This window comes from Coregonus clupeaformis, chromosome 16, assembly GCF_020615455.1.
Source record: "Coregonus clupeaformis isolate EN_2021a chromosome 16, ASM2061545v1, whole genome shotgun sequence".
Taxonomy (NCBI): domain Eukaryota; kingdom Metazoa; phylum Chordata; class Actinopteri; order Salmoniformes; family Salmonidae; genus Coregonus; species Coregonus clupeaformis.
This window is the reverse complement of record NC_059207.1, coordinates 32607229-32634760: the sequence shown is the minus strand read 5'-3', so window position 1 is coordinate 32634760 and position 27532 is coordinate 32607229. Positions and strand designations below refer to the sequence as shown.

The 27532-nt window shown below is 41.6% G+C and overlaps 2 protein-coding genes across 8 annotated transcripts in view; both read left to right on the top strand.

Moving 5' to 3' along the window:
- The first annotated feature begins 506 nt into the window (after positions 1-506).
- Positions 507-13938, top strand: LOC121584876 (TRAF-type zinc finger domain-containing protein 1). 3 transcript variants are annotated; one of them, XM_041901068.2, is made up of 12 exons: positions 507-609; positions 1155-1191; positions 1321-1456; positions 1600-1653; positions 1767-2208; positions 2402-2710; positions 2919-2983; positions 10323-10577; positions 10843-10981; positions 11356-11563; positions 13105-13171; positions 13264-13938. In XM_041901068.2, exons 2-12 carry the CDS (start codon positions 1157-1159, stop codon positions 13300-13302), a joined length of 1749 nt encoding a protein of 582 aa, XP_041757002.2. In that variant the 5' UTR covers positions 507-609; positions 1155-1156; the 3' UTR covers positions 13303-13938. The 3 variants fall into 3 exon arrangements, with proteins under 3 accessions (XP_041757002.2, XP_041757003.2, XP_041757004.2); XM_041901069.2 differs by having other exon boundaries at positions 521-761; XM_041901070.2 differs by having other exon boundaries at positions 544-609; positions 1325-1456.
- Positions 13939-15950: 2012 nt separating this feature from the next.
- LOC121584877 (smoothelin-like) overlaps positions 15951-27532 on the top strand; it is a 100198-nt gene continuing 88616 nt past the window's right edge. For 3 of the 5 annotated variants that reach the window (XM_045225687.1, XM_041901071.2, XM_045225690.1), the window contains exon 1: positions 15951-16434. In XM_045225687.1, coding sequence (XP_045081622.1) covers positions 16384-16434 — 51 coding nt within the window. In that variant the 5' untranslated portion in view covers positions 15951-16383. The remainder of the gene's footprint in view (positions 16435-27532) is intronic. The other 2 variants (XM_045225688.1, XM_045225686.1) reach the window with 1 other exon arrangement.

Here is a 27532-nt window from a genome sequence, read left to right as displayed (position 1 = left end):
ACAATAGTTTAATAAACATTAAAAAGGAGTTTGTGGAGATTGCAAGTGTCTGTTTTGAAATTATTTTAAATGTGTATGAGAGCCTCACAAAACATAATTAATTTGTTGCTCAAGTGATCAAAAAGAGTTGGGAAACTAAATGACACCTTTCTTGATAATAACTGCCTGGTGTAAGATCACATCTACTATTTTTAACAACCACTCCCATCAATACGTCCTAGACAATTGGTTATTTATATCAACATTCTGTCAATTAAATGTTTTTCTGAAGACAACATATTCACAAGACAATCTATTCATTTTGTCAAAGCCCTTGCTAGCCGGGATCCTTGGGACGTCGCAACTCGGAAGTTACTCCATTGAAGTTTACATTTACAAGTGTTAGGAATGGGTTATCGTTAAGGATTTAGGGTATGAACGTCCCAATTATCAAATATTAGCAAATTCCACTCGGGTGATCTCATTGGTCAACTTTCTTTCGGTGACTAGCGAATCAGAGAGTTATCCGTCACTAGTACTTTCAGGAAACGCACGGTTTGCATAAACGAGCTTGGAAAGTAGGGTGAAACGAAAACAAATTTAGCAGCAGAAGAGCTTTCTTGTCACCCCGTAAGTTTACTCTGACATTTAGCTATTGAAAACAGCGATTTAAAGCCGCCGTCAATCTTTACCTAGCTAACTAGCGCCTAGACATACCTAAAAAGTAGCGTTAGCCAAGTAACGTTACAGTAAACAAACAAGGGACTAAAGTCACAGCACAGGTAGCTATGTGACTTTCTCATTTATAGATACCGGTACAACCTGCTAAATCGAAACTACCAGCATTGAACTGAAACAATAGCTAGCTACGTTGCATGTTCGCTTGGTCATTGTCAGCCAAATGACGATACTAGCTAAATGGGAACTTTTCTAGCTAGCTTGCTTGTTAATTAGCTAGCTAACGTTACTGTTTAATTTGGGCAGATTGCTAGCTAGTAATAACGTGTGTTGTGGGTCATTGTAACGTTATATCTGTACATTCTGTAGCTAACTAGCTATAAAAGGCGATCTTTGATGCCACATCAATTTTAGGTGGATTGTTTGCCACCCGAGTTTCAAATGCCCCTTGGCAATTTTATCCTATTTTTCTCTCCTTCTTTTTATGTCCATACAAGCCATGGCAGATGAAAGTACACAGTTCTGTGCCAATTGGTAAGTATGAAGATTCAGGGTAGTTGAGTAGTAGGGACAATGTGGATAAATACACATTAGAAGTCTGTCTGATTCTCGCTCTTTCTCTGTCTCTCTCCTCTCCTTCTTTCTTTCTCTCCTGCGCTCTAGTCAGCATGACATTCCAGAGGCTAATTTCACTACTCATGAGATTCACTGTTGCCGGAACATTGCTCTGTGTGAGGTGTGCCAAGAGCCAGTGCCCCGTTCAGATCTTCAGCAGCACAAGGAGCAAGAGCATATGCAGGTACAGTGCTAAACATGGAGAGGGCGGGAGCCGGGAGGTGGGTGGGCTATTCTTAAATTAGCCTATTAAAAGCTAGGGAGACATCCCAAAGTTGCTGTACAGTTGTTGCAAAGGAGGCTTCAAACATTTTCTTTAAATTTCAGGTGAAATGTAAGTGTGGTTTAAAGGTTGAGAAAAGCCATATCGAATCCCACCAGGTATGTAAAACTTGTATCAGGATGGAGACCTTCTCATCTACCTGACTTGTGATGGTCATGTATTACATTGTAACTGAGACGTGGCCTTTTCATCTGACCTCGCTCTTTTCCAGAGCTCTGAGTGCAATCAGCGGATGGTGCCGTGTCAGTACTGTGACCTGGAGCTGGTTTTCAGTCAATCTAAGGAGCATGAGGATTATTGTGGGACGCGCACAGAGCCCTGTCCATTCTGCATGTGCAATGTAATGTTGAGGGAGCAGGCTGTCCACCCAGCCTGGTGTGGTAGCCTCACGCCTCCTCAAGAGAGGAACAACAGCCGGGCAAGTCACAGCCCAGCAGAGCCCCAGTCCCCAGGAGCCTGGTTTGAAGCCTACTCCATCCGTAACCTGTTTAGGGCCAAGGAGGGAGGAGGCCACAAGAACAACAACGCCAGTGCATCTGACCGCAGGGCCCTACCACGGCCCCTGGAGGCCAGAGTGCACAACAGCACCCGGGGGCAAGTGGGCCTGGGAGGAAGGGTGAACATTGCCCCTAGGAATACAGACTTCAGCCACTGTACGTCAGCCAATGGCTCATACAAAGTGTTAAAGTTTTTCTTCTCCCTTACATTATCCAAAAACAATCTTAGAATTTATAGTCTGGTATTGATTAACTTCCCTGGCCTATATTAAAGTGAAACATTGTTTTATTTGAATATTTTTTTTTGTGATTGTAAAAACATATCTCACTTGTGGTTTCACCTCCCCAGTACTGGAACAAGAACCAGCAGTGCTGGGCAACAACAATTACAGCATAGCACCATTGGCCTCATTGGCATGGCCTGCAGGCCAATCACTGGGAGAGGACTCTGCCAACCTGGACTACCTGCTGGCCCTCAGCCTGCAGAGTGATGGGGACACAGGGGATCTAGGGGGAGGAGAGGGGGCCTTGTGGACGGATGTCTGGGACCACAAACTTGGAAGGATGTCCAACACCGGCTCCCTCATCCCTCCCATCTCTCCCCCTAACAACTACCAACAATTCACCACAGGCACCAATACAGACCATGACCAGACAGGTCAGATACTATACAAAAATACCACTTATTGTCCCAGTTTGTTTTCATAATTATATTCCGTTACAGAATGTTGCCCTCCTCTGCCTTTTACATTTTGACGTTTCCACCCATCTTTACATTCAACCCTGTGATGTTTGTAAATAAATTGAGAATAATCTAGTGTTTTCTACTGTACCCATTATTCCTCTGCTCTTTTTCTCCCATGTAGACACCATGTTGCCCTGTGAGTTCTGTGAGGATCTGTTTCCTGAAGTGGACCTCATTTTACACCAGGTTAGAAGGATCTTTTGACACTTAGCCTACAAGTCAGGCTAACTCAATGGCGGCTGAGTCTGTCGAGGCCTGGGAATTCATTTCCTTTATAGGCTGCAGCAGTTAGTTATAAACACAGGCCCTCTCCTCCCCATTATTTCCTTCCTGTGGATGTTGTTTTTCTTTTGTTCACTCCCCCTAATTTCCTAGTTTCCCCTCCTGAAAACAGTTCATACTTGGTCACCGTTCATTTTGTGTCTTGCACTTGGTATTAGGATTGGGCGATGTCAACCTTTGTCCTATCGTGATTATGTACTCATAAAACATTGTGATGTACGATGGTATTTCCCCCTATTGATTCAGAGGGGTTGTGTTAAATGCAGGAAACCCATTTCAGTTGAATGCATTCAGTTGTGAAACTGACTAGGTATCTGCTTTGCCCCCCAAAAATACATTCTACAAAAATAAAAACTCAGCTAAAACCACCTTTGGGCTATAGCGTGAAATCACATGCTACAACGGACGAATCATGAAGAAAGATAATGTTGTTGAAAACCTTGGTAGAGGTGAAGTACAGGCAAATCTTTTCTAATATTCCTTTCTGGTGGAACGTGTGTGTCTGTCTCGCGCACATGATGGAGCAAAGTGACAGTCAACTGATGAGGCACAGGCTGTCTTACCATAGTGAGTTAGGTTATAGTCCATGAGCCAGGAGGTTGGTCGGGCTCACTTGGGCCGATGATGTCTGATAGTGATTTCTTTGCAGGTCTATGTCTCGAGAGTTGGAGAATGTGTGATAGCAGTGCAGCAATGGCAGCTCTCTTTGCACTATCACTCTTTCTTTCATCCCTCCATCAGATGCATGTTTCCATAGGGATTTTACCCCATGACAAACAATGTCAGTATACTACAAGCTATTGCTCACTTATACCCTTTAGTCATATCATTGGAAAGATTCACAGCTATCCATCAGACACAATTTTCAGAACTTTGACCTCTATGTTGCCTGTGTAAATGGCTTTAAAAAGCAAAACATGATACATTTTAAACTTTTTGACAAGTGGAAATGATATATAATATAACCAACTTTGAAATCACCAGCTACACCTATTGTTTGATTAAACATTGACATTAGAATGTTGGAAGCTTAGCCATAGAATTCCATGTAATGGGACAGCTATGTTTTTGGATTCTACCTTTGATAATAGAGGCACCAAATTGCACACACAGTTAAGCCCGGTTATTAAAAAGAGTTGTAGATACAGGGCCATCATCGAATTCACACATTAACCCCACAGTTCTTGCCGCCAAACAAATCAATGTGGTCTTATTGGACAATTTCACATGACCATACCTGTGTGAAATATAATTGTATTATGCCCAAAAATATATTTCAATGTTCATAGTGATGTAGAATACACAACCATGTGAGCCAGGTGTGCCAGATATATAAATATTATTCACAGACATGTGGTAAGAATGTTCCCAAAAAGCTGTCTGAATCGCTGATTTCTGAAGATGTTATGATCAATAATTGCAATATTTAACCTTCAACCATGTTAAATGGATATGTACATGTGAATAGTCATGGATATGAACTGATTAAAATGATAGACAATGTTATCCAAGTAGCTGTTTTCATTATGAGGACTATACAGGTAATTCAGAAACTATTCAGAACCCTTCACTTTTTGCACATTTTGTTACGTTACAGCCTTAAATAATACATTTTCCTCATCAATCTACGCACAATACCCCATAATGACAGTGAAAACAGGTTTTTAGATTTAAAAAAACAACAACAGATACCTTATTTACATAAATATTCAGACCCTTTGCTATGAAACTCAAAATGGAGCTCAGGTGCATCCTGTTTCCATTGATCATCCTTGAGATGTTTCTACAACTTGATTGGAGTCCACCTGTGGTAAATTCAATTGATTGGACATGATTTGGCACACACCTGTCTATATAAGGTCCCACAGTTGACAGTGCATGTCAGAGCAAAAACCAAGCCATGAGGTTGAAGGAATTGTCCATAGAGCTCCGAGACAGGAATGTGTCGAGGCACAGATCTGGGGAAGGGTACCAACACATTTCTGCAACAGTGAAGGTCCCCAAGAACACTGTGGCCTCCATCATTCATAAATGGAAGAAGTTTGGAACCACCAAGACTCTTCCTAGAGCTGGCCGCCCGGCCAAACTGTGCAATCGGGGGAGAAGGGCCTAGGTCAGGGAGGTGACCAAGAACCCGATGGTCACTCTGACAGAGCTCCAGAGTTCCTCTGTGGAGATGGGAAAATCTTCCAGAAGGACAACCATCTCTGCAGCACTCCACCAATCAGGCTTTTATGGTAGAGTGGCCAGACAGAACCCACTCCTCAGTAAAAGGCATGTGACAGCCTGCTTGGAGTTTGCCAAAGGACTCTGACCATGAGAAACAAGATTCTCTGGTCTGAGGAAACCAAGATTGAACACTTTGGCCTGAATGCCAAGCGTCACGTATGGAAGAAACCAGGCACCGCTCATCACCTGGCCAATACCATCCCTACGGTGAAGCATGGTGGTGGCAGCATCATGCTGTGGGGATGTTTTTCAATGGCAGGGACTGGGAGACTAGTCAGGAACAAGGGAAAGATGAATGGAGCAAAGTACAGAGCGATCCTTGATGAAAACCTGCTCCAGAGCGCTCAGGACCTCATACTGGGGGCGAAGGTTCATCTTCCAACAGGACAACAACCCTAAGCAGACAGCCAAAAGAACGCAGGAGTGGCTTCGGGACAAGTCTCTCAATGTCCTTGAGTGGCCCAGCCAGAGCCCGGACTTCAACCCGATCGGACATCTCTGGAGAGACCTGAAAATAGCTGTGCAGCGACGCTCCCCATCCAACCTGCCAGAGCTTGAGAGTATCTGCAGAGAAGAATGGGAGAAACTACCCAAATACAGGTGTGCCAAGCTTGTAGCGTCATACCCAAGAAGACTCGAGGCTGTAATCGCTGCCAAAGGTGCTTCAACAAAGTACTGAGTAAAGGGTCTGAATACTTATGTAAATGTGTTATTTCAGTTATTTATTTTTAACACTTTTGCAAAAATTTCTACGCCTGTTTTGCTTTGTCATTATGGGTTATTGTGTGTAGATTGATGAGGGGGGAACTATTTAATCCATTGTAGAATAAGGCTGTAATGTAACAATGTGGAAAGAGTGAAGAGGTCTGAATACTTTCCGACTGCACTGTATACCTGCACCGTACATTCCATTAGTGTAGTAAAATCCAATGTTGGGCCTGTTGAGGCCAATTACATTACTTTTAGTATTCTAGTAACGGACCAATCTGCTATGCCCCATAGTAAGAATTTTGATGAACTACGTATTATCAGTTGAAAACGAATTGGCATTCCTATGGAATTTGACATTGTAATGTATGCAGCAAGTGTCTAGTCCTCTACTACCATTGCTGCACTGCTATCACACATTTTCTAACTCTATGGACATAGACATAAAAAAAAATAAAAAATGATGAGACATCGTGGGTCCAGGTGAGCATGACGGCTCAAATTTGGGGGTCTGGCTCATGGACTATTATAAATCATGGGCTGGATAGAAGCAAAGTCTACTGTCTTCAGAACTGGATAATTACTTTGTCTTATCCTCTTCTCTTAAAGGAGAATTTACCCAAAATCAAGAAACTCCAAAGTGATTCCATACATTGAAACTAGTTCAGTTGAGTTTCCCCTCTCCCTCATCTGTCGGCAACTGCACCACCAGTCAGTGTTGATCCTACGGATGGATTGGGGCTGTGGTCCAGCTGTTCCTGCGGCTTCGGTGGACATCAAAAGCTACATTTGCCTTAATTCTTCGTCCAAAAACTCAGGCTCAAATCAATATGGTTCGACGACACCATCGGTACCCCTTCAGTAGTTTTCTTCATCACTTCAACACTCGTCCTCAGATATGTTTGTAGGTTGTTATTTACGCAGTCTTCACTTCTCCGCTGAAAAAAACGTGCATCTGTGAATAAGGGCGTAACGTGCAGTTTATACATAGCAGGTATTCCCCCAGAGCGCACATGCGCAGTTGTTAGGCCACCGATCTACGCTGCAGCCGGCTACATAAAATAATGATATAAAATACTCGCTAATGTTTTAGGTGGAAAAGCACACATTTCCTGAATCAAAACTAATAGTACTTTTGACAAAAATAGCTAATTCGGCCGTACGCTTTCAATAAAATAATGAATTTGTCAACACTTCGTGGATTTCTGAATCATGAATTCACTGGCAACGGAGCAGAGCGAGGCTTGCATCCAGCAACATCTTGAGTCACGTGACCCGTTTTTGCAGCTGTTTCAGTACAGCACGACAGGGAGCGGGGGAGAGGGCAATCCCCACTGAACTAGTTTCAATGTATGGAATCACTTGGGAGTTTCTGGATTTTGGGTAAACTTCTCCTTTTAATGGGCATAAAGCTGTGATTGAGAGTAGCCTGGGCCAATATACTTTTTTTTGAAAGTGGCAACTTTAGGAAAACAGTACCTTAGGCTATTAGAATATTTTGGAAAAGGCCACTGTTCTTGAATTGAGTAGGAGGATAGGTTATTGGCCATTTGATTTTCAACCTCGCTTGGTGGGATTTTCCGCCCTTCACAGATAATTTCTGTGTTAATAAGCTTAAACTTGATAAAACGTGTCATTTTGTTTTTCTATATGCCATTGATATTGTTTTTTCTCTCATTATTAGTTTCCTGTCTGCCTTACATTTTAGGCTATTAATACAACTTTTTGAGATGGAACTCTGTTAGATTCATTCATTGTTTTGATCGGACTTGAATGCCAAAACATTCAAGAAATAAAGGTGCTCAAAGTTGACTTATTTTGCATACCCCACCATACCATGAGACATCCATATACCTTTATCTCATGAATGTTTTGGCATTCATTTCCAAAAACTCATTTTATTACCACTTCTTCTATGGGTAAACGTATGCAAAGTTTTGTTAAAATCAAAAGGGATTCTGACAAAAAGAGATTGAATTCAAATGGTTTGTGTTCGTTCTAAAACAAATTCTAGGTTTAGCCTACACTACCGGCAAAAGTTCTAGAACACCTACTCATTCAAGGGTTTTTTTATTTTTACTATTTTCTACATTGTAGAATAATAGTGAAGACATCAGAACTATGAAAAAACACATATGGAATCATGTAGTAACCAAAAAAAGTGCTTTCCATCAGACATTTGGAGATGAATTCACCTTTCAGCAGGACAATAACCTAAAACACAAGGCCAAATCTACAGTTGCTTACCAAGAAGACAGTGAATATTCCTGAGTGTCCGAGTTATAGTTTTGACTTAAATCTGCATTAAAATCAATGGCAAGACCTGAAAATGATTGTCTAGCAATGACCAACAACCAATTAGAGCTTGAAGAATTTTGAAAATAATAATGGGCAAATATTGTACAATCCAGGTGTGCAAAACGCTTAGAGACATACTCAGAAAACTCACAGCTGTAATCTCTGCCAATGGTTATTAATTTATTGTATTTCATTGTAAATTAACAACATTGCAACCTTGTTTAGCATTATCTAGTCCAAATATGGCATGATTCCGCCATTTGTATCCGTTTGTATCACTTTCAAATGTGGGACTTTTACTTTGATGGCGAACCACGATTCCACTATTGTGGCTAATCATTGTTGTGGCTCCCTTCACGTAGTTCTCCCCAGTGACCTCTTGCTTGATTTAAAAAAAAGTGAGGAATCCAAATGTTAGGCATTTTAAATGTATTAAACATATAAAGAGTGCTCTAGCTCACTTTAGAAAAGGTACGTCGGCATCAAGCTCTTGGAGGGTAGACACATGGCATAATGTCTTCAGTTTGCATGAAGATGTATTTATTGCACATGTTCGGATCTTGGTCGTATCCTTGCCTACTTTGCAATGAATTGTGCCCTTGTGGCCCCGAGGCGAAGTGCAGTAGCTTAACCTACGAACTAAAACCTGCAAAAAAAAGAAGATAGCCCTATTTGGCAAAAGACCAAGTCCATATTATGGCAAGAACAGCTAAAAAAAAGTCCATCATTACTTTAAGACGAAGGTCAGTCAATACGGAACATTTCAAGAACTTTGAACCTTTCTTCAAGTGCAGTCGCAAAAACCATCAAGCGCTATGATGAAACTGGCTCTCATGAGGACTGCCACAGGAATGGAAGACCCAGAGTTACCTCTGCTGCAGAGGATAAGTTCATTAGAGTTACCAGCCTCAGAAATGGCAGCCCAAATAAATGCTTCACCGAGTTCAAGTAACAGACACATCTCAACATCAACTGTTCAGAGGATACCGTGTGAATCAGGCCTTCATGGTGGAATTGCTGCAAAGAAACCACTACTAAAGGACACCAATAAGAAGAAGAGACTTGCTTGGGCCAAGAAACACGAGCAATGGACATTAGACCGGTGGAAATGTGTCCTTTTGGTCTTGAGTCCAAATTGGAGATGTTTGGTTCCAACCGCCGTGTCACTATGAGACGCGGTGTGGGTAAACCGATGATCTCCGCATGTGTATTTCCCACTGTAAAGCATGGAGGACAAGGTGTTATGGTGTGGGGGTGCTTTGCTGGTGACACTGACTGATTTATTTAGAATTCAAGGCACACTTAACCAGCATGGCTACCACAGCGTTCTGCAGCGATATGCCATCCCATCTGGTTTGGGCTTAGTGGGACTATCATTTGTTTTTCAACAGGACAATGACCCAACACACCTCCAGGCTCTGTAAGGGCTATTTTACCAAGAAGGAGAGTGATGGAGTGTTGCATCAGATGACCTGGCCTCCACAATCCCCCGACCTCAACCAAATTGAGATGGTTTGGGATGAGTCGGACGGCAGAGTGAAGGAAAAGCAGCCAACAAGTGCTCAGCATATGTGGGAACTCCTTCAAAACTGTTGGAAACGCATTCAAGGCGAAGCTGGTTGAGAGAACGCCAAGAGTGTGCAAAGCTGTCATCAAGGCAAAGGGTGGCTATTTGAAGAATCTCAAATATATTTTGATTTTTTAAAACTTTCTGGTTACTACATGATTCCATATGTGTTATTTCATAGTTTTGATGTCTTCATTATTATTCTACAATGTAGAAAATAGTAAAAATAAAGAAAAACCCTTGAAATTATGTAACGTAGATAGTTATGGTGGAATTCCACGATGAGAATGTTAGAACTGTTAATAATTTTCCATGAGGGCTGATTTGATAGTGCAGTGTGGATAATGTGGTAATCACTTGAGGGTAGGTAGCTAGCCACCTGCTCTATCTGGTGAGCAGAAATACATTTTTCCCCTCACGGCTGTTTTTGTTGTCTTTCAGACTGGCTGTAGTCCAGCCTCAGCCTTTGCATCTTTCAGCAAGCGTCCTCCATCTCCACGCTATGATGACAGGATTGCTAGGGGTGCTGGTGGTCTACTGCACATCCCACCTGACACCCCTTACTTCCCCACCTTCCCCCCTTCAGTCTCCCCGCTCTCCTATAGTTTACCTGCCAGTCCACTAGAGGGGGATGTGGTTATTCCTTGTGAGTTCTGTGGAGTGGCCCTGGAGGAGGCCGTTGTCTTTCACCACCAGGTAGGCCTACGTTATTTGCTGTGCAATATGTAGTACTGTAAGAACTGAAGATCATATTCAAAGAGTGTATGCCAATGTCAAATAGTCCTTAGTCACGATACAAATGAGGGAGAAAAGTAATTTTGACGGGAAGAAAATGTGATAACTTTGCTCCTATACCTGTGTATTAACATTGTAATTACTCAAGTATTATTGTTATTGCACTAACATGTTGCTCCATAGTAATTTCCTAGTAATCGAGTACAGCATTACACTTTGTTTACAGGATAAGTGTGACCTCCGACCCGGCACTGCTCACTCAGTGGATAAGGTCAACAAAGTGTCCTTTCAAAAACAATCTCTTCCTCCCAAAGAGAGCTGTGGACGGATCTCTCCTGAGGTGCAGAGGAGACTCGAGCACCAATGTAAGACACTGAACCCTATGTTCACCACTGCTAAATAATTTTTAACAAAGTCAATGTTGGTTGGGTTCCATCTATCCACCTATGTTTTATTTTATTTAACCCTTATTTTATGAGGTAGGTTGACTGAGAACACATTCTCATTTACAGCAATGACATGGGGAATACTTGGAGGGGGGATGAATGAGCCAATTGGAAGCTGGGGATGATTAGGTGGCTATGATTGTACAAGGGCCAGATTGGGAATTTAGCCAGGACACCGGGGTTAACACCCCTACTCTTACGATAAATGCCATGGGATCTTTAATGACCACAGTACATCAAATTCAGAGAGACTGACTAATTTTGTGTGTGTGTGCACACGCTTACATCTAAAGTGGACCCCTTCGGTGGGCTGGATGGAGAGAGGCCCCCGGTGCGAAGCCCAAACGAATGGCAGAGAGACCACAGTGGGCTGCCTATTACAGGGAAGACCTCAAACTGTGATCCCCAGGTGAAGAACAGACTCCAGCATGGCAGAGAGGCAGATGGGGGCCACTCACTTTTCACTGCAGGCCACAAATCCAACTCTGCAGCAGCTGTGGGGTAAGAACAATGACAAACCTTCCATAATAATGTCATTTTAACAAACAATTTGACTTGGTACAACAACTTAATTTGAAATTGTTTGGGTCACCTAATATTTGGATTACGTTTTGTGTTACAGAATTAGTGTTGAAAGTGTTTTCTTTAGTATAATATAGTGATGATAATTCGAGGATGTAGCGATTCACCGATACGCATCGCTCCCTGGTTCGAATTTTTAAGAGATGAGTGCGTATGTGGGAGCCCAAACCGATCCAAATTAAGCATGCATCGGTTAGAAAAACGATTCAAACGTTACAAATTGCCTGTTTACCAATGTTTTTTTACTATATTATATATTATATTATTTTATACCGAAAATACCTCATCTGTTGTGACTGAATTGATGCCTCCTTCAGTTCAGTAGCCTATCGAACTTTTATGCATGTTCTGCGTATGACTGTCAGATAACAACTGTGTGCAATGTGCGGGAGACACAGCTGCTCGCGCAAACGAGAGGTAGGCCTATCCCCTGTTCTAATATATGGCACTTCAGCATTCAGATGCTTGTACAATGGCTTTCACAATGTCAAATCATAGGCTTTATTAGTTACAACCTATGTAATTTGCTGGGTCATTGTTATCAAATGCGCAGTAGAAAATTGTGTAGCCTACCAGAGTGGACGCAACTCACATCCAACTGCTGATTGGGGTTTTCAATCATTCAGATTTTATTTAGATTGTTCAGGTTCACCATAATAAATCATTTTGGTAGTTTTGCTTTAAACAGTCAGTGTATTTGGTCATTTTTACATGAACATGGTAATTTCATAAAGGACAGCAATCATTTCGCATTCATTGGTCGAAGAGGGAGAAGATATGGCCGGCAGGGATGTAGCTCAGTTGGTAGAGCATGGCGTTTGCAATGCCAGGGTTGTGGGTTCGATTCCCACGGGGGGCCAGTATAAAAAATAAATAAATAATGTAAGTCGCTCTGGATAAGAGCGTCTGCTAAATGACTTAAATGTAAGATCTCTGTAAAATTCAAAACGGCCTAAACCATTCGCTTTCGAAAGGGAGGTAAAATCCCAAACTGCATTGTTAAATGGCTAAATGCCATGCTAATTTCTAAATATAAATATTGACATAGTTCTAGCTCAAAACATTTTCAATCTGCAAAAATTGCAAGTTAATCAGTGAGTGATGGTGGTCTCAGATAAAAAGTGTGGAGTGGGGGGGGGCAAAAAGCATACATTTACCCCACCCCTAATCTGATAGTGGAGTTGTAGATGCTCAGTCTGCCGAATGGCTCAGCTCAGGTGCCTACACACGCCACTGACATTGACACACACTAACAGAGGGCCTCTCAGTTTAGGGAAGTCATCTCAGACTCAGCTCTAATCAAACCGAATTGCACCGACTCGTTTCAAACTAAAACGTATCGTTCCTGTATCATATTGGAGCCAATGCATCTAGATAGGTGTCGAATCGTTCATGAAAGGAGAGATGCACATCTCTAATGATAATGCTTCCAAATTAAATATTTTGTCTCTATCCACCAGACCACCCCTAAGAGAAAATAATGGGGGAAGAAGGAATAAGTTACCAAGGAATGCAGGGCCATCAAAGGTAAACAAACAATCCTTGTTTCTTTAGAGCTTCTATGGTTGTCATCTCCTAAGTTAATTTTAATGTTTTTCTGTGACAACATTCATTTTTAGGTGCCTAAGAAGCAAAACAAAGAAAAGGAAGAGGAGTGAGGGCAAGACTGATTAAGAGACTGTCGATGGAAAGAGCAACAGGCAATCACCAAATGCATTTTGTGTGAGCTTTAAAAGTGGTGGTGTTCCTGGCTGACTACATTGAAGACGCCTCCGAGATCTCACCATGCTTGGGTTGTTGTTTAACACTCTGATGCCCAACTGCGCAGCAGATGACGTGGGGCGCAACCAGTGGTTGATGCAATCCAATATAGTTGGCCTGGAACACGACCAGTCTCTTTATTGCTTGTGTGTGTGTGTCGGTATGTTTCAGTCGCTCTACCTTTTAAAGTATAAACAGTCAAACTGAAATCTTTGTGATTCCAATATTTTGTTTTAACTTTCAGCTTCTTATTATAATCCTTTCAGTTTTAAACTGTTTTATATAAGTTGTATAGAATTTCGAAAACCCCCCTTAATATACTCTTGAAAAACCTATGTAAAAATGTATATGTAAGAAATCTTCAAGATCCACTAAGTAATTGTACTGTTCTCTGAATAATTGAAAATCAATGATAATGTATTTATTTATCTAAGTATTATTTGTATTTAGGGCTGCACCTATAAAACAGTAGTTTTTTTATATGCTTTGATGTTATCTTCATACTTTTAATAAATCCTAGTATTGATGCTTTGGCACTTGTGGATGACTCTTAATGTAAAAGAATGTCCTCAATACAAAGTATTTATTCATCACATGGCCATTTTCCTACAACTGTAATAGGCTAAAATGCTTTGAACCCTCCACATGTAAAAAATGCACATATCACATTGGTTACTGCAGTATGACCGGAGAGTGAGATTTGCAGAGATTCAAAATTAGTACTTGGTCAATGGTCCTCTATTTTCCCCACCTGTAAAAATATCGTCTGCAGACTACTGCCGTTAATTTATTCAGTTCAGTGTTGGCTGTATCCCTCATTCAATAGGTTAAACATCATCTGAATTATACTGAACAAAAATTTAAACGCAACATGCAACAATTTCAAAGATTTTACTGAGTTACAGTTCATATAAGGAAATCAGTCAATTGAAATAAATTCATTAGGCCCTAATCTATGGATTTCACATGACTGGGAATACAGATATGCATCTGTTGGTCACAGATAGCTTAACAAAAAAAAGGGTAGGGGCATGGATCAGAAAACCAGTCAGAATCTGGTGTGACCACCATTTGCCTCATGCAGCGCGACATCTGCTTCGCATAGCGTTGATCAGGCTGTTGATTGTGGCCTGTGGAATGTTGTCCTACTCTTCAATGGCTGTGTGAAGTTGCTGGAAATTGGCGGTAACTGGAACACGCTGTCGTACACGTCGATCCAGAGCATCCCAATGGGTGCTCAATGGGTGACATGTCTGGTGAGTATGCAGGCCATGGAAGAACTGGGACATTTTCAGCTTCCAGGAATTGTGTACAGATCCTTGCGACATGGGACCATGCATCATCATGCTGATACATGAGGTGATGGCAGATGAATGTCACGGTATCTCTGTGCATTCAAATTGCCATTGATAAAATGCAATTGTGTTCGTTGTCCGTAGCTTATGCCTGCTCATACCATAACCCCACCTCCACCATAGGGCACTCTGTTCACAACGTTGACATCATCAAACTGGTCGTCCACACGATGCCATACACGTGGTCTGCGGTTGTGAGGCCGGTTGGACTTGGTGCCAAATTCCCTAAAACGATGGAGGTGGCGTATGGTAGAGAAATTAACATTACATTCTCTGGCAACAGTTCTGGTGAACATTCCTGCAGTCAGCAAGTCAATTGCACTCTCCCTCAAAACTTTAGACATCTGAGGCATTGTGCTGTGTGACAAAACTGTACATTGTAGAGTGTCCTTTTATTGTCCCCAGCACAAGGGGCACCTGTGTAATGATCATGCTGTTTAATCAGCTTCTTGATATGCCACACTTGTCAAGTGGATGGATTATCTTGGCAAAGAAATGCTCACTAACAGGGATGTAAATATTTGTGTGCAAAATTTGAGAGAAATAAGCTTTTTGTACATATGGAACATTTCTGGGGTCTTTTATTTCAGCTCATGAAACATGGGACCAACACTTTACATGTTGCGTTTATATTTTTGTTCAGTGTAAGTCAATAAAAGGATATAGCCCCAATAGAAGTGGCCATCGATGAAGCGTTGCCTTCTGGTAGTTCACATATTGTTCACTGGTGGGAGCACTCTACTCAGCCATTTCTGTCTTTGAAACAATTCAGCACCTGAATGTCTACACAAGAGGTTCATGAGGTTCACATGATATATAGCCAACGATACCCATCACGTTTAGGCGAAACCATATTTTCCAAGCCAAATATATTATAGCCTACTTTATTGACCATATCTAGTAGTCTTGGATATATCAAAATTATTAGATAATATTTATCTAATAAATGCACACAAAAAAAGGGCAACATAATAATACTGTATGTCCAAATATGTTTTGTCCTCTAGGCCTACTTGTTTTTTTCTGAACATAATTATGTTTATTACTTATTGATTGTAATAAACACAACTTGAGTATTTGATCCACCCACGAAGGGCTGCGGGTTTGAATATCTGTTATTCAATTGGTCGATTAGTCTTTCAGGGGCGGAGCAGACCTCAAATCTAGTGGGAATTCTGTATTCAAACTCCTCAAACTCCGGTTCGCGTATTCTAAATATTTTAGGAGTGAGATAAAAGTGAATGAAGCCAGATAGAGTTGAGTTTAAAAAAAATGTGTTTTCCATCTCTAAAGCACTCCAGTCGTGTTTTATTGCAATAATCAAAAAGTTATTTTGAGGCAGGGATTTGCGTTGTGATCAGACGCTCACAAGTTATATGTAAAGTTGCTTGGAAGAAACTCCGATTCGAGCAGGTGGAGCATCAATTCGGACACGTTAAAAGGGGACTTGGGTCTTCTTTTGGGATATAATTGTTGCCAGCATTTGTATCCTGCTGGTCTGCGTTATTCCATTGATAGGTCCTACGTGTAACGCGCAACAGTTATTTATTTGAAGGACATTTCCAAAACAAAAGGCGGCATTTTGTTTACCTTTCACCTGTCATTGTATCCTAAAGACTGAAAATGTCTGCTGAAAGATATTCAACTTTGGATGAACCGTCGCTTCGGAATCTGGTGAGTATGGTGTGAAATACATACTGCTTTATTTATCTTGTTGTGTGTACCTCGGCTCATATAATAACACTTTACTAGAGGCTAATATTAATGCTTTTTACACACCTGAGAATAATTGGGCATGGAAGGGCTGGTAGTCTCAGGTTCTCCCCAGTACCTATGAAAAGGGAGCCACAACGATTAGTCACAATAGTGGAATCTGCGATTTGCCTTCAAAATAAAAGTTATGCATTAAGTGACGCAAACGGATACAAATATTTCTACTAGAATGATACAAAAAGTTGGAATGTTACATAATTTAAAATGAAATACAATAAATAATTAATTTGACAATAAACAGAACATTGAAATCACACTGTGGATGTATTAGACTACATATTTGCATTGGGGGCATAATTACAGTGTCTACAGAAAGTATTCACACCCATTTACTTTTTCCACATTGTGTTGTGTTACAGCCTAAATTTAAAATGGATTACATTTAGATTTTGTGCCACTGGCCTACACACAATACCCCATAATGTGAAAGTGGTATTATGTTTTTATATATTTTTATTAGTTAATTAAAAAGTCACAAGTTGCATGGACACACTCTGTGTGCAATAATAGTGTTTAACATTATTTTTGAATAACTACCTCATCTCTGTACCCAACAGATACCCCCCAGTTAAGCAGTGAGTTTTAAACACAGATTAATCCACAAAGAACAGGGAGGTTTTCCAATGCCTCACAAAGAAGGGCACCTATTGGTTAAAAAAAAACGGACATTGAATATCGCTTTGAGCAAGGTGAAGTTATCAATACAACCAGTCACTACGAAGATACAAGAGTCCTTCCCAGAGGAAGGAAACCACTCAGGGATGTCACCATGTGGCCAATGGTGACTTTAAAACAGAGTTTAATGGCTGTGATAGGAGAACTGAGGATGGATCAACAACATTGTGGTTACTCCACAATACTAACCTAAATGACAAAGTAAAAAGAAGGAAGCCTGTACAGAATAAAAATATTCCAAAACATGCATCCTGTTTGCAATAAGGCACTAAAGTAAAACTGCAAAGAATGTAACTTTGTCCTGAATACAAAGCGTTATGTTTGGGGCAAATCCAACACAGTATATCACTGTGTAGCACTCTTCATATTTTCAAGCATGGTGGTGGCTGCATCATGTTATGGGTATGCATGTCATCGGCAAGGAATAGGGAGTTTTTTAGGATAAAAATAAGTTAAACACAGGCAAAATCCTAGAGGAAAACCTGGTTCAGTATGCTTTCCAACAGACACTGAGAACAAATTCACCTTTCAGCAGGACAAGAACCTAAAACACAAGGCCAAGTATACACTGGAATTGCTTACCAAGATGATATTGAATGTTCCTGAGTGGCCTAGTTACAGTTTTGACTTAAATCAGCTTGAAAATCAATGGTAATACTTGAAAATGGCTGCCTAGCAATGATCAACAACCAACTTGAAACAGCGTGAATCATTTTTTAAAGAATAATGTGCAAATACTGTACAATCCAGGTCTACAAAGGTCTTAGAGACTTACCCAGAAAGACTCCGCTGTAATCGCTGCCAAAGGTGATTCTAACATATATTGACTCAGGGGTGTGAATACTTATGTAAAAGAGATTCTGTGTTTAATTTGCAATAAATTAGCAAAAATTGGGTATTTTGTGTAGATGGGTGAGAGAAAATGTCAATTTAATCCATTTTGAATTCAGGCTATAACACAACAAAATGTGGAGTAAGTCAAGGGGTATGAATAATTTCTGAAGGCACAGTCTATGCACTGTACAGCCTTACCCCATTTAATTGATGCACACTCCATAGGTATCAGCCTACTCGGTGACACCCACAGAACAACTCTGAAGAGTGTACACAAGTATTAGCGTTGTAGCTCTTTTTGCAGGACTTTGACACCACTGTGAAGTGAGCCACATTGGCTAACCAGTCAGCCTATTATACGTATTGAACATTCATATTGGACTGTACTGCCTTACCTATGGAGTGTGCACCAATGACTGTATTTATCGCTCAAACTCAACTCTGGACCTCGAAGCCAGTTCCACTGCGTTTTTTCATTGTTCCACTCTAATCAGGGACTGATTTAGACCTGGGACACCAGGTGGGTGCAATTTAATTATCAGGTAGAACAGAACCAGCAGGATCCGGACCTCGTAGGGTAAGAGTTGAATACCTCTGGTATATATGAATGGACAAAGCCATGGATCACGTGACACCATTCATTCCTATGTGAAGACTCAATAGCGCATTGAAGCCAAATGAAGTCGGTTAAGATGGCATCTCATGGACTCCAGCCACCCAAGCCATAGAATGTTCTCTCTGCTAATGCATGGCAAGCGGTACCGGAGCTACAAGTCTGATACCAACAGGCTCCTGAACAGCTTCTATCCCCAAGCCATAAGACTTCTAAATAGCTAACAAAATGGCTACACGGACTATCTGCATTGACCCTCTTTTATTTAACATTTTTGCTCTGACCATGCATATCTAACCCTACCACTCCAGTATCCCGGCACATTGTAAATATGGTATTGGCATTGACCCTGTATATAGGTTATTTACTTTCTCATGTTCTTCTTATTTCTTTTTTTTGTTCTTCTTGACTTATTTGATATTTTTTTTATAGTACTACTGATTTTGATTACAGCATTGTTGGGAAAGAGCAAGCAAGAAAGACATTTCACTATGCACGTGACAATTTAAACTTGAAACATAACATGCGCAGTTTGAGCTACTCCAGGAAGTGACGTTACAGGCTAGCTAGTATAAGATGACGCTGCAGTGGATAGCAGCCGTTTTACTCTATTTTGTGTTGTTGTTTTTTTACACTGAGCTTAACCTTTTTTGTACATAATGTCTCCGCCATCATTTCCTATTACCAAAACCAGCTTCTGGACGTCAGAACAGCGATCACTAACCTCGATTTGGATGACCATTTCTACTTCAACGAGTCAGCAGCTCTGGACGTTCTGCTTATTCTGGACCAGGCCCTAATACCCAAGACTCTAAAGAGGAAACGACGTCACAAGAGAGGCAAACGAGCCGGCACCTGATGAGACTACGTTGGCGAGCAAATAAACCGCCTCTACCCTCCGTTCTATTGGCAAACGTACAATCACCCCAGTGACCTCCCCAGTGACCTCTTGCTTGATTTACAAAAAATGAGGAATCCTAATGTTAGGCATTTTAAATGTATTAAACATATAAAGAGTGCTCTAGCTCACTTTAGAAAAGGTACGTCGGCATCAAGCTCTTGGAGGGTAGACACATGGCATAATGTCTTCAGTTTGCATGAAGATGTATTTATTGCACATGTTCGGATCTTGGTCGTATCCTTGCCTACTTTGCAATGGGTTGTGCCCTTGTGGCCCCGAGGCGACGTGCAGTAGCTTAACCTACGAACTAAAACCTGGTGTGAAAAGAAGGCCTTTAACAAGTATGTCCAGAAAGCTCCAGAATCCCAGACAATATAGAATTACAGAAATAAGTCTCTGACACTCAATGCTGCGTTTTTATTGTTATATACAGTACCAGTCAAAAGTTTGGACACACCTACTCATTCAAGGGTTTTTCTTTATTTTTATACAATTTTTTACATTGTAGAATAATAGTGAAGACATTAAAACTATGAAATAACACATGTAATCATGTAGTAACCAAAAAAGTGTTAAACAAATCAAATAATATTTTATATTTGAGATTCTTCAAAAACATTTACGTCATTTAGCAGACACTCTTATCCAGAGCGACTTACAGTTAGTCACATTATTATTATATATATTTTTTTTCATACCCCCTGTGGGAATCGAACCCACAACCCTGGCGTTGCAAACGCCATGCTCTATCAACTGAGCTACATCCCTGCCAGCCATTCCCTCCCCTACCCTGGACGACGCTGGGCCAATTGCGCGCCGCCCCATGGGTCTCCCGGTTGCGGCCGGCTACGACAGAGCCTGGATTCGAACCAGGATCTCTAGTGGCACAGCTGGCACTGCGATGCAGTGCCTTAGACCACTCTGCCACTCGGGAGCCACCCTTTGCCTTGATGACAGCTTTGCACACTCTTGGCATTCTCTCAACCAGCTACACTTGGAATGCTTTTCCAACAGTCTTGAAGGAGTTCCCACATATGCTGAGCACTTGTTGGCTGCTTTTCCTTCACTCTGGCGTCCGACTCATCCCAAACCATCTCAATTGGGTTCTGGTTCGGGGAATTGTGGAGGCCAGGTCATCTGATGCAGCACTCCATCACTCTCCTTCTTGGTAAAATAGCCCTTACACAGCCTGGAGGTGTGTTGGGTCATTGTCCTGTTGAAAACAAATGATAGTCCCACTAAGCCCAAACCAGATGGGATGGCGTATCGCTGCAGAATGCTGTGGTAGCCATGCTGGTTAAGTGTGCCTTGAAATCTAAATAAATCACAGACCGTGTCACCAGCAAAGCACCCCCACACCATAACACCACCTCCATGCTTTACGGTGGGAAATACACATTGGAGATCATCTGTTTACCCACACGCGTCTCATAGTGATACGGCAGTTGGAACCAAAAATCTCCAATTTGGACTCCTGACCAAAGGACATATTTCCACCGGTCTAATGTCCATTGCTCGTGTTTCTTGGCCCAAGCAGGTCTCTTCTTCTTATTGGTGTCCTTTAGTAGTGGTTCTTTGCAGTAATTTGACCATGAAAGCCTGATTCACACAGTCCCTTCTGAACAGTTGATGTTTAGATGTGTCTGTTACTTGAACTCTGTGAAGCATTTATTTGGGCTGCAATTTCTGAGGCTGGTAACTCTAATGAACTTATCCTCTGCAGCAGAGGTAATTCTGGGTCTTCCATTCCTGTGGCAGTCCTCATGAGAGCCAGTTACATCATAGCGCTTGATGGTTTTTGCGACTGCACTTGAAGAAACTTTAAAAGTTCTTGAAATGTTCAGTATTGACTGACCTTCATGTCTTAAAGTAATGATGGACTGTCATTTCTCTTTGCTTATTTGAGCTATTCTTGCCATAATATGGACTTGGTATTTTACCAAATAGGGTTATCTTCTGTATACCCCCCCCCCCCCTACCTTGTCACAACACAACTGATTGGCTCAAACGCATAAAGAAGGAAAGAAATTCCACAAATTAACTTTTAAGAAGGAATACCTGTTAATTGAAATGCATTCCAGGTGACTACCTCATGAAGCTGGTTGAGAGAATGCTAAGAGTGTGCAAAGCTGTCATCAAGGCAAAGGGTGGCTATTTGAAGACTCTCAAATATATTTGTTTAACACTTTTTTGGTTACTACATGATTCCATATGTGTTATTTAATAGTTTTTATGTCAACTATTATTCTACAATGTAAAAATATAGAAAAACCCTTGAATGAGTTGGTGTTTACACTTTTGACTGGTAGTGTATGTTTTTTTCAAACATTGTTTTCTAAAAGATTAACGTGAATGGGATACAATTTACCTATTTAGATTAAGATGAGTCTCAACATTTTCAGACAGCAATGTAGGCCTATGCTTGATGTATGTTGGATGGTAGATTCTAGCCTACATCTCAATGGCATCCCAATTATTCTCATTTTCTATAGACTAACATAGTGGTTTGGTGAGCACTGAGCAGTGCTTGGGAATTTTGAACTGTTTTGATGAGCACACACATTCCTCTGTGCACCCCTTGACCCCTTAGGATGCATGTCTTTGTAGCAGATTGAGCTACTGGTTCTAGAGTCTAGATACCCATTTAGAAGTATTGTAGCCAGATTGGTATTGCCTTGCTGAACACTATCAGACAGTACCTTTTTAAAAATCCCACTTGTGGTGGAGGTGACATGACAGACACTGTTGCTCAACAGGCTTAGTCATCAAAGCTTACAGACAGAAATGCTGATGGACAGGACACCCAGAGACGGGGCCTGATGGTGTTTCCTTAAAGGCACAGTGTAGTCAAAATTCAGTTTTCCTGTGTTTTATATGATATTGTACAACAGCTGATGACGCCAAGTGTGTTATTTCCTGATTTTTTAAATTTTTTAATTTCACCTTTATTTAACCAGGTAAGCCAGTTGAGAACAAGTTCTAATTTACAACTGCGACCTGGCCAAGATAAAGCAAACCAGTGCGATAAAAACAACAACACAGAGTTACATATGGGGTAAAACAAAACATAAAGTCAAAAATAGAACAGAAAATATATATACAGTGTGTGCAAATGTAGCAAGTTATGGAGGTAAGGCAATAAATAGGCTATAGTGCAAAATAATAACAATTAGTATTAACACTGGAATGATAGATGTGCAAATAGAGATACTGGGGTGCAAATGAGCAAAATAAATAACAATATAGGGATGAGGTAGTTGGGTGGGCTAATTTCAGATGGGCTGTGTACAGGTGCAGTGATCGGTAAGGTGCTCTGACAACTGATGCTTAAAGTTAGTGAGGGAGATAAGAGTCTCCAGCTTCAGTGATTTTTGCAATTCATTCCAGTCATTGGCAGTAGAGAACTGGAAGGAATGGCGGCCAAAGGAGGTGTTGGCTTTGGGGATGACCAGTGAGATATACCTGCTGGAGCGCATACTACGGGTGGGTGTTGCTATGGTGACCAATGAGCTAAGATAAGGCGGGGATTTGCCTAGCAGTGATTTATAGATGGCCTGGAGCCAGTGGGTTTGACGACGAACATGTAATGAGGACCAGCCAACAAGAGCGTACAGGTCACAGTGGTGGGTAGTGTATGGGGCTTTGGAGACAAAACGGATGGCACTGTGATAGACTACATCCAATTTGCTGAATAGAGTGTTGGAGGCTATTTTGTAAATGTCATCGCCGAAATCAAGGATCGGTAGGATAGTCAGGTTTACGAGGGCATGTTTGGCAGCATGAGTGAAGGAGGCTTTGTTGCGAAATAGGAAGCCGATTCTAGATTTAACTTTGGATTGGAGATTCTTAATGTGAGTCTGGAAGGAGAGTTTACAGTCTAACCAGACACCTAGGTATTTGTAGTTGTCCACATACTCTAGGTCAGACCCGTCGAGAGTAGTGATTCTAGTTGGGTGGGCGGGTGCCAGCAGCGTTCGATTGAAGAGCATGCATTTAGTTTTACTAGTGTTTAAGAGCAATTGGAGGCTACTGAAGGAGTGTTGTATGGCATTGAAGCTCGTTTGGAGGTTTGTTAACACAGTGTCCAATGAAGGGCCAGATGTATACAAAATGGTGTCGTCTGCGTAGAGGTGGATCTGAGAGTCACCAGCAGCAAGAGCGACATCATTGATATACACTGAGAAAAGAGTCGGCCCAAGAATTGAACCCTGTGGCACCCCCATAGAGACTGCCATAGGTCCAGACAACAGGCCCTCCGATTTGACACATTGAACTCTATCTGAGAAGTAGTTGGTGAACCAGGCGAGGCAGTCATTTGAGAAACCAAGGCTATTTAGTCTGCCAATAAGAATGCGGTGGTTGACAGAGTCGAAAGCCAGGTCGATGAAGACTGCTGCACAGTACTGTCTATTATCGATCGCGGTTATAATATCGTTTAGGACCTTGAGTGTGGCTGAAGTGCACCCATGACCAGCTCGGAAACGGGATTGTATAGCGGAGAAGGTACGGTGGGATTCGAAATGGTCGGTGATCTGTTTGTTAACTTGGCTTTCAAAAACGTTCGAAAGGCAGGGCAGGATGGATATAACAGTCTGTAACAGTTTGGATCTAGAGTGTCACCCCCTTTGAAGAGGGGGATGACCGCGGCAGCTTTCCAATCTCTGGGGATCTCAGACATTACAAAAGAGAGGTTGAACAGGCTAGTAATAGGGGTTGCGACAATTTCGGCGGCTAGTTTTAGAAAGAAAGGGTCCAGATTGTCTAGCCCAGCTGATTTGTAGGGGTCCAGATTGTGCAGCTCTTTCAGAACATCAGCTGTCTGAATTTGTGTGAAGGAGAAGTGGTGGAGGCATGGGCAAGTTGCAGCGGAGGGTGATAGTTGCTGGTTGAAAATATAATCTACACAGAACCTTCTAATCAGCAGGTTTGCATGGGCGAGAGTTTAGGCTTTTCATGGTGACATCACCATGCCGTAAATTGGTTAATAGACCAATAAGAAAGAGTTCCAAACATCTTTGCCAATAGTTTTCAGTTTTCCCCTCCCCACTCAAACCACTCCGACAGTCCTAGCAAAAGTCTTGCTTGAAAAAAAGTTTTGCTAAAAATCTATTTTTGCCTATTTTTTATGGAAATTTACATATTACATGAAGGTACTTCATTGTTTCCCAGAAAATATTTGATATTGATATAAAAATCGCTGCATTGGGCCTTTAAGGAAACTGCCGTAACATTAGTGTCTCATGCCTCATAACACCTGTCTGTGTGTGATCATTGGAGATGTATTAGTCACCTGGGCCTGATCAGACACTCTTACACTCCGTATCTCCCGCACAATTGGCCCAGCGTTGGCCGGTGTAGGCCATCATTGTAAATAAGAATTTGTTCTTAACTGACTTGCCTAGTTAAATAAAGGTAAAATATTTTTTTTTAATAAACACACACAACTATAAAACCAACTACTGTACACACTTCTACAAAAAAAATTTTTATTATTATTTTTTTGTCATTTAGCAGACACTCATATCCAGAGCGACTTACATTATCTTTTTATTTTATTTTTCATACTGGCCCCCCGTGGGAATCGAACCCACAACCCTGGCGTTGCAAACGCCATGCCCCACCAACACTTCCACAATCCACACTCATAATAGGGTTGTTGAGGACCATTACACCTTGGAATGAGGAAGGTATAACTGCTCTATTTCCAGCATGTATTTGAGGAACACAATATTACATCAGTCATATCAGTGTCTAAGTCACTGGTAATAATCCCCAAGTGACACCTGGTACTGCTGAAAAAGACAGAATCCCTGCCTTGCCTAGTGCTGAGCTGTGCTGTTCTATGCTGCTGTTGTGGTAAAACACTTAACATCTGGGCTAGCTGAGGTCAGTTTGATTAGCTGGCCAGATACCAGATGGGGCTCAAGTTCTCCTTTTGTGGCAAGAAATAATCCTCAGGGTTGTTATCCTTATAGGCCACTTTCCTAAGGACTGGTGTTCAGATACAAACACAGTCTGTGTACATGAAAAAGCAAAAAGGGCATCTTAAAATAACATTGTGATTTGTTAAAGATTGCTCATTTTGGCAGAGGCGGGTAGGGGTGTGATGATTTGTTGACCTGCTGAGGCTTATTTGATATATTTTAATGAATGCCATGAATCATCAATCCCCCTCAGAAATATCAGATGGGAGGTATTGTCTGGGCAGGGACTGTGTGTGACTTTATCCTCGTAAATCTCTGAGATGGCAAACTTTTACCATAGGCAGGAATCTGATAGTGTAAACAGGACTAACGTAATGTTCCCTCATGACGTTCTTTAATGTCCTCAGCTTGAAAATGATCTGAATTCAGTCTGGACTAATAAAGGACTATAAATGGAATAGTAAGCGGCGGGAATATGCACATCTGTAGCTTTTAATAATTTTTCCTCTTCACACTTCCCACATCTTTGTGCTTCACTGACCATATTCCCCAAATGACAGGTGTATGTATTTTCCAGGATGGGAAGAAGATTGGAGGTTTACAAAATGTTGATCAAACCACAGCAGAGGAGGAATTGTGTAAGAACTTTCCTATAAAAACGTAAACCCATGAGCCAGTAGGACAAATGTGGACTGACATTGAAGGAAAATATACCCTAAGGAATATACAATATCTACTGAACAAAAATATAAATGCAACATGTAAAGTGCTGGTCCCATGTTTCATGAGCTGAAATAAAAGATCCCAGAAATGTTCCATACGCACAAATTTCTCTAAAGTTTTGTCCACAAATTTGTTTACATCCCTGTTAGTGAGCATTTCTCCAAGATAATCCATCCACCTGACAGGTGTGGCATATCAAGAAGATGATTAAACATAATTATCATTACACAGGTGCACCTTGTGCTGGGGACAACAAAAGGTCACTCTAAAATGTGCAGTTTTGTCACACAACACAATTTACATTTGACATTTTAAGTCATTTAGCAGACGCTCTTATCCAGAGCGACTTACAGTTAGTACAATGCCACAGATGTCTCAGGGTTTGAGGGAGCGTGCAATTGGTTTGCTGACTGCAGGAATGTCCACCAGAACTTTTGCCAGATAACTGAATGTTCATTTCTCTACCATAAGCTGCCTCCAACGTCGTTTTATAAAATTTGGCAGTACGACCAACCAGCCTCACAACTGCAGACCATGTGTAACCACGCCAGTCCAGGACCTCCACATCCGGCTTCTTCACCTGCGGGATGGTCTGAGACAAGTCACCCGGACAGCTGATGAAACTGTGGGTTTGCACAACATAAGAATTTCGGCACAAACTGTCAGAAACCGTCTCAGGGAAGCTCATCTGCGTGCTCGTCGTCCTCACCAAGGTCTTGACCTGACTGCTGTTTGGCGTCGTAACCGACTTCAGTGGGAAAATGCTAACTTTCGATGGCCACTGGCACGCTGAAGAAGTGTGCTCTTCACGGATGAATCCAGTTTTCAACTGTACCGGACAGGTGGCAGACTGCGTGTAATGGCGTTGTGTGGGCGAGCCGTTTGCTGATATCAACGTTGTGAACAGAATGCTGCATGGTAGCAGTGGGGTTATGGGATGGGCAGGCATAAGCTACGGACAACGAACACAATTTCATTTTATCAATGGCAATTTGAATGCACAGAGATACCGTGACGAGATCCTGAGGCCCATTGTCATGCCATTCATCCACCGCCATCACCTCATGTTTCTACATGATAATGCACAGCCCAATGTCGCAAGGATCTGTACACTATTCCTGGAAGCTGAAAATGTCCAAGTTCTTCCATGGCCTGCATACTCACCAGACATGTCACCCATTGAGCATGTTTGGGATGCTCTGGATCGACGTGTACGACAGCGTGTTCCAGTTCCCACCAATATCCAGCAACTTCGCACAGACATTGAAGAGGAGTGGGACAACATTCCACAGTGATACCTTTTTTTTAAGGTATTTGTCACCGACAGAT